The sequence below is a fragment of the Microtus ochrogaster genome, linkage group LG4 (genome assembly GCF_000317375.1).
Source record: "Microtus ochrogaster isolate Prairie Vole_2 linkage group LG4, MicOch1.0, whole genome shotgun sequence".
Taxonomy (NCBI): domain Eukaryota; kingdom Metazoa; phylum Chordata; class Mammalia; order Rodentia; family Cricetidae; genus Microtus; species Microtus ochrogaster.
Genome location: NC_022030.1, coordinates 23,755,711 through 23,763,551, shown reverse-complemented (window position 1 = coordinate 23,763,551; position 7,841 = coordinate 23,755,711). Strand labels below are relative to the sequence as shown.

The 7,841-nt window shown below is 40.5% G+C and overlaps 1 protein-coding gene across 1 annotated transcript in view; it reads left to right on the top strand.

Annotated features, from left to right (window-relative positions):
- Positions 1-7,841, top strand: part of Ppp4r1 (protein phosphatase 4 regulatory subunit 1) — a 56,211-nt gene that overhangs the window by 28,173 nt on the left and 20,197 nt on the right. The window contains exons 6-9 of the mRNA XM_005361328.3: positions 352-459; positions 595-660; positions 1,186-1,344; positions 2,745-2,872. Coding sequence (XP_005361385.3) covers positions 352-459; positions 595-660; positions 1,186-1,344; positions 2,745-2,872 — 461 coding nt within the window. The remainder of the gene's footprint in view (positions 1-351; positions 460-594; positions 661-1,185; positions 1,345-2,744; positions 2,873-7,841) is intronic.

Below are 7,841 nucleotides of genomic sequence, written 5' to 3'. Positions count from 1 at the left end.
TTTTTTTTGAGACAGGGTTTCTCTTTGTACCTTAGGAGCCTGTCCTGGAACTTGCTCTGTAGACCAGGCTGGCCTCGAACTCACAGAGATGTGCCTCTGCCTTCCGAGTGCTGGGACTAAAGGCATGCGCCACCACCATCCAGCCCTTTTCCTTATTTCTTACTTTCAAAGTTATTACCAAAGTGATTAGGTCATTAAATAATAATTAAGTAATAGAAAAATAAAATGGGATTTTTTCTAGATTTAGTACATTTGCTGTATATTAATTAATATGTATTTCTTTAAATTATTTCATTTATCTTAAAAGGCCTTAGATGTTTTCAATGTGAATTTCTTTCTCACTTATTTTAGATAATGTGCAAGATGGCTCCCATGGTTGGGAAGGACATCACAGAGCGTCTCATCCTCCCTAGGTTCTGTGAGATGTGCTGTGACTGTAGAATGTTTCACGTTCGGAAGGTGTGTTTGCATCCTGATTTGGTCCTCATGTTTAAGAATACATGGTCCTCTAATGTGATGATAATGAAGTGTAATAGACTGTTTTAAAGGAACTCTACATCTGATACTGAAGTGCTAGTAAAGGTTTTGTTACAGGTCTGTGCTGCCAATTTCGGAGATATTTGCAGTGTGGTTGGCCAGCAAGCTACAGAGGAAATGTTGGTAAGTATCTCAGATGTTGAAGAACAGACAATGCATTACAGAGTAGTAGAGAGTTTATTAACATGGCCCCATGAGTACAAAATAGAATGATGTTTGTAAATTTAGTACTTTAAGTTTCTGCAAGGTGGCATTTGAAATGTGTTTTGATAATGATGATTCATTAAAAATTAAAATGTGTGAGAAACACATGCACAGTTAGCTTCCCCATTTCAACTTAATAAATAAAGTCTAACTTACTCAACTGAATCTTTCTTTGGTCTTTCACTAGGCTACTCTGACACTTAAATATTGTAGCAGAGCAGTTAGGTTGTACAAGTTCATATGTGTGGAATGTGCCAGATGGGCTTGGGATGTGAGCTCTTGGGGATGTCAAGTTGTTTGTTGGTGCTTTTGCATTTCTAGGTGAATTCATTAAAATTTTCTGAGTACTTTTATTAAACACATTTTCTACTTTTAAAGAATATCCAACATTTAAAATAGAAAATGGAAGGTAGCTGCGGTCACTTTCTGTTTGTGCTCACGTAGCTGCCCAGGTTTTTCCAGCTGTGCGCTGATAACGTGTGGGGAGTGCGAAAGGCCTGTGCTGAGTGCTTCATGGCTGTCTCCTGTGCCACATGCCAAGAGATCCGGCGGACCAAGCTGTCGGCGCTGTTCATTAACTTGATCAGTGATCCTTCACGCTGGGTAACATGCTTTTCTTTAAACATTTTGAGTCCATTTCAAACTAAATAGGATTTTTTTTAAGTTGTTTTAATAGTTTATTCTCTTGTATGTCTATGTATGTTTTGCCTGCATGTATGTATACCACATGTGTGCTTGGGGCCCATAGAGGCTAGAACCTCTACATCAGATCCCCTGGAACAGGAGTTACAGTCAGTTGTGAACCACCATGTGGGCGCTAGGAATTGAACCCAGGTCCTTTAAAAGAACAGTCAATACTCTTAACCACCGAGCCATCTCTCTAACTCCATGTTTTAAAATTAAGAAATAATTTAAAATGTCAGGTGGTGGGTGGCAGCGTGTGCCTTTAATTCCATCACTTGGGAGACAGCACCAGATGGTTCTCTGAATTTGAGGCCAGCCTGCTCTACAGAGTAAGTTCCAGGATAGCCAGAGCTAAGCAGAGAAACCCTGTCTCCAATTGTCCCCCTCCCCCCCGGAAAAGGAAAGAATTTACAATATATATGATTCATACATGTAAGAGAAGATAATGGAAGGTTATTAAAGGTTTTCTTTTTGGTACCTGGAGAGTATTTTTTTTTTATTTTTGCAAATACAAATGTTAATTTAGCTTGATGTTTAATACTCACTGGCTTTTTCTTTCCTCTTTAAAATTTTTTTTCATTTTTATATGCTTTGGTATTTGGAGTCAGAAACACTAGAACTTGAGTTACAGACTTGTTAGCTGCCATGCGGGTGTGGGGAATTGAACCTAAGTCCTCTGAAAGAGCAGCCAGTGCTCTTAACCACTGAGCCATCTCTCCCCCACCCCTTTTAATGTTTATTTTTACTAGACACTGAGTGTATCCATCTTTAATCTCAGTACTCAAGAGGTAGAAGCAGGCCAGCCTTGGTCTACATAATTAATTCTATGCCTGCCAAAACTACATACGTAGTAAGTGTGTCTGTCTGTGTGTGTATACCCCGTATGTGCTCTTGGGGTAAAAGGGAGTGTTGGATTCTCTAAATCTAGAGTCGCAGAGTTTGTCTTGCCTTGTTACGGCTAACGGTCTCCCCTCTTTGAAAGTGCTGAGTGTACTTTCTGTTTGACAGTCTCGCTTCTTTTCACTTTTCTTGTTTTTGAAGCTTACAAGAAGACTTTTTAAGGATATGATCTATTTGTGTTTAATAATAGTCTGTCTTTTTCACACTCTCATTGTTCGAATAGCCAAGTCAGACTAAAAACTGAAGGTTAAAAAAAATTACAATGCTTTGTAAATTTTAAGTAAAGAAAGATTCAGGTTTCTTTCACAAGGCTTTTCTATTCTCCTGTACTTTGGTATATGCAGAATCATCGTTGAATATGTGTGCATTGTCATCTTACTTTTGTTTATTGTTTTAGTATTGCTCTTACTTCCCATTAGGTCCGCCAAGCAGCCTTTCAGTCTCTGGGGCCTTTCATATCCACCTTTGCGAATCCATCCAGCTCAGGCCAGTGTTTTAAAGATGAGGGCAAGAGTTCAGAAGAGTCATCAGCAGGAGACGGAAGCAGGTATAACTTGAGAGCTTTGTGTTACACTTGGCCTGTTTAAACTCATGCTTGTATTTAAGTTAGTTACGTGTTGAATGAGAAAATGAATTTAACACATTTAGCTTGATGCTTCACACAGAAAACTGAGTGACAAATTTGATAGTTTCTGAATATTTAATGAATTATTTGCCTAGTAAATTGTTGGTGCTCAGAATACACAGGCTAATGATTATAAATTTATTAAATAGTTTTTAAACTTTGCCTCTAAAACCTACTTTAATAATGTTTATTTTTATATGTAGGCCACTCTTTTATTTTTCCTTAGAGTCAATCTATGTATCTTGGATTCTGTCTACAGAATGATCATTATAATCCCTCAATTGGAGGAAGCATTTTAGTAATTTGTCCTAAATTAATGTACTTATTAAATAGAAGCATAACTTAACCAAAAGTTCAATAAAGGTTGACAGTCTTATTTCAAGATTTCTGCACTAAAGAATTTCAGTTGATTTATGCGAGTTATATATTTAGAGAACTGCTTGGGTCTAAGAGTGCATGGGAAGTTGCATAAGCTTCTGCAGTTACGTACATGTTCTTGAAACAGCCCCCTTGCCATGATGCTAATGACCATTCTCTTCTGTAGGTCTTGATACTGTGGTATTTGCTTTCTTGGTGTTTTGATTTGACAGTTCTTCCTTTCTCCTCTGCTGCCTTGTTTTACCCTTTTGCCCGTTCTCCTACTGTCCTGCCAAACACATCTGAGGTACTGTCCTTTTAAAGGAAGAAAATGGCTTCTAGCAGGCATGGTTGTGGTGCTTTTGAAAACAGATGTTGGAAAATGGTGGGGTGGGGGAGTGTTAACCTGCTTTACATTTTTGAAGTCAACTTAATTTTTCTTAAATGATCTTTTTAAGTATAGTGAAGGTGGCACATAACTTGGTTTTAAATCTGGAAAGGTCTGATAAGTGAATGTGTGAATATATAGGGAAGTGTATGAGACAGCACAGAGCGTTTTCAGTAGAAGCAGATCGTAAACCTTTTCATTCTTTGTCACAAACACCTGGCTCTGCTCTTGTAGTAGAAAGCGCCGTCAGCACGGCGTGAACAGTGCATAGCTGTGCTTCATTAAGATGTTATTAGTAAGAGCAGTCGCTGGGCTGCTGCACTGTACTTGATGACTGGAGGTATGTGGCTTTATGGAACAACTATTTAACAGTGGTTCGGTTTTTATATTGACTTTGCATTATAATATGAGCTATGTATTGGTATCGAGTATATTATTTGTAGCACTGGACTATCTATTACCATTGAATTTTGTTATGACTAGTAAAGGGAAGAGAACTGCTGAATAGGGAAGGATTTGTTGTAAATGCTGTCAAAGCTTGGGCACACTTCTCTTCCACATCCTAGTCTGGTATTGCTTTGCCTTTGATAGCACTGCCATATTTTCAAGCTAGTACAGAAGCTGAGAACCCAGTAAGAACTTAGAATTCTCAGGGTTTTCTCAGTTCCCTAGAATTCATATCTCTTAATATCAGACCAAGAAAGTAATGTTTTGTTGTTATTTTTTAAATGATATATTGTATCTTTAGCTGTGTATGTGTATCTGTCTGTGTACGTACATGTGCACTGGTACCCATAGAAGCTAAAAGAAATTAGGTCTGCTGAAGCTGGATTTACAGGCTGTTATAAGCCACCCATTGTGGCTGCTGAGACCCAGACTTGTGTCTTCAACAAGAGCATTGGAGTCTTCATGGCTGAGCCATCTCTCCAGTCCTAGTAAAGTTTTGCTTTTAGGTTTCTGCTACTGTTTATTTTGTGTGTAGTGAAACATTTTTTTAATTTATTTATTTATTAAAGATTTCTGTCTCTGAAAGCTTTTTTTTTTTTTTTTTTTTTTTTGGTTTTTCGAGACAGGGTTTCTCTGTAGCTTTGGTGCCTGTCCCTGAACTAGCTCTTGTAGACCAGGCTGGCCTCGAACTCCCAGAGATCCGCCTGCCTCTGCCTCCAGAGTGCTGGGATTAAAGGCGTGCGCCACCACTGCCTCTTTGTAGTGAAACATTTACTGTCACATAGTATTCTTAGAAAGATTTATTGATTATAGACATGTTGTCTTTATCAGATCTGTCAGGCTATCAATACTTCTGAAGATACTGATAAAGGCTCCTTACAGAGACAGGGTAAATAAAGCTTTGAGATCTGCTTTGTACAGTTATGCAAACCTTAAAATAATGAGGTCTGGGGCTTTAGCTAAGCGATGGAGCCCTTGCCTACAGTGTGCCCTGGATCGATTCCTATCAGAACACAAGTAATTATTCAAATTGGACACTCCTGTGTCTGTTGGAACAGTTGCATTGTTCTCTGGCTGCTTGCTGTTCTGCCTGCACCCTGCTCTGTGGGCGCACCCTGCCTGTTTTGCCTACTGCTCTGTTGGAAAGCAGTTCATTTCAGGTGTATTGTCTGTTAACAAAATCCTTGTCAGTATATCCACTGTCTCCATACCCATACCTTCCAGAATCATAGCCTAATTCTGCCAGGAAGTTAAAAGCATTTTTTATATACCACTTGTTTTAAACTATGTCTTTTTAAAATTACATGTTTGCTTTGATCATGCTGTCGTGTGTAAGCAATCCAGGGGTAGCAGTCTGATTTTTATGTTTGTTTAACACCTTCACGGCCCTGGCACATACTGGGTACCTTTATTATTATTATTATTATTATTCTTTGGAAGATCCATACATTTATGCAGTAAATCACTACCTCCATGAAGCTGTTCCTAGTGCCCCTCCCTGCCTTCTCCCACCCTTGTGGGTATTTGATACGGGGTTCTGTCTGTATATTCCTGGCTGTCCTGAACACAGATTTGCTCAACTGTGCCTCCCAAATGCTGAGATTAAAGGAGTGTGCTACCACACCCTGGCTTTTGTTTTTTCTTTAATTAAAACCCCCATAAATAAAGATCTTGAATGAATTATTCTAAGAACCTGTGGGTTTGATCTTCTAAATCTTAAGTACATGAACAATAAAACTGATATTGGCATCAATACTTTGGAGATATTCCACTAACATTAAGGCTTCCTCTGATTACTTCCTGGGGTAGTTCTTGGAAGTTGTGTCATGGTATTTTCTGTAGTTTGGCTTGGTTCTCTTTAACCACGTTCCGTGAGTCAGTTTCTCCTTGAAGTAGTTGTACTAGGTTTGCAGGTAGCGTGGCCTCTGCTAAGAAAGCCTGAGGGTGTTGGTTATTAGGGTGTTGGTTATTGAGGGTGTTGGTTATTAGGGTGTTGGTTATTGAGGGTGTTGGTTATTAGGGTGTTGGTTATTGAGGGTGTTGGTTATTGAGGGTGTTGGTTATTGATGTGCGTGGGAATAGGAAGCGAGACTGAGAGGGACTCATGAACCTGGGACTGGTCTGGAGCTCTGATCCTCCTGCTCCTACTTGTATGCGCATATCTTAGAGGCGAGTGTAGACAGAGACTATTTGTTTGTTCCCACGCCTAGGCGCGAATAATCACACGGAAACTATATTAATTATAACACTGCTTGGCCTGTTAGCTCTGGCTTCTTACTAACTCTTACATCTGGAATTAACCCATTTCTTTTATTGTGTGTCTCACAAAGCTGTGGCTTATCTGGTAAAGTTTCAGGTGCTGTCTTCTTCGGCAGCTACATGGCATCTCTCTGACTCCTTCTTTCCTCCTCCATCTGCTTGAAATTCCCACCTTACTCTATTCTGCCTTGTCATAGGCCAAAGCAGCTTTAGTCATTATCCAGTAAAAGCAACCCACACACAGAAGGATTTCCCACAATAGGCCAGTATAGCATAGTTCTGTAGACCAGACTGGCCTGGAACTCAGAGATTCTCCTGCCTCTGCGATTAAAAGCACGCACCACCTACACCCAGCCAGGGTTGTTAGCTTCTAATTAGTGCTATAGGCATCCGTTCCATTGCCCTAACCAGAATCTGGGTGCCCAGCAGGTTCTTCCTTTGTTTCTTTTTTTTTTTTTTTGGTTTTTCGAGACAGGGTTTCTCTGTGGCTTTGGAGCCTGTCCTGGAACTAGCTCTGTAGACCAGGCTGGTCTCGAACTCACAGAGATCCCTGCCTCTGCCTCCCGAGTGCTGGGATTAAAGGCGTGCGCCACCACCGCCCGGCTCTTCCTTTGTTTCTTACCGCCAGCATGAAATGCGTGAGTGCGTCCTGCCACCCACCCTTTAGTGACTGCCGAGTGCTCTTCTGCAGCCCGCAGGCACCATGTCTGCTGTTGACACTCCAGCTCTTGCAGCTTGTTTCCTACACTGCTTCTACAAAGGTCTTGGGAAAAGAAGACCCATCTGTTAGGTTTTACAGTTGCGTCATTATTTCCGACAGCCCACAGCAGTCAAGAGCATCTGGCTGAGCTGCAGTGGCTTTCCAGAGACTTTGCATCCATCTCACCCGTGTTTCGCCCCCACTCCAGAAAGTCACAGTTGGCTTCTGGTTTTGCCATCTCTGTGTCAGCACTTGCCTTTATACTGCTGTTTCTTCTTGAAAATGCTCTTCCAATTGCCTCATAGCCACATCATGTTCTCTAAAGCCATGTGGTCCCTTTGCTTGATGATGTCAGATTTCTTTGCTTGGAATCACATACTGATTTGGGAAATGGGGTAGAAATTTATTTTTGAGACAGTCTCTCCCTGCATAGCCTGACTGTCCTGGAACTCACTCTGTAGACAAGGCTGACCTGGAACTCATAGAGATCCCCTTGCTTCATTCTTCCTCTGTTGGCACTAAAGGTGTGAGCCACCACTCCTGGCTGCATTTTAATTGTCATCATGGTAATTTGCTTTTGTAGTTTACTGTTTGTTTACCTGTAATTATAATCTCAAGGGTAATAGCTACAATTTACATTCAGTTTTAGAGTTTTGATGAGAATTTTTGTTTTGGGTTTAGCTATGTAGGGCCAGGCTCCTTTCAAATTCCTGATTTTCTAGCCTCAGTCTCTCAAGGGC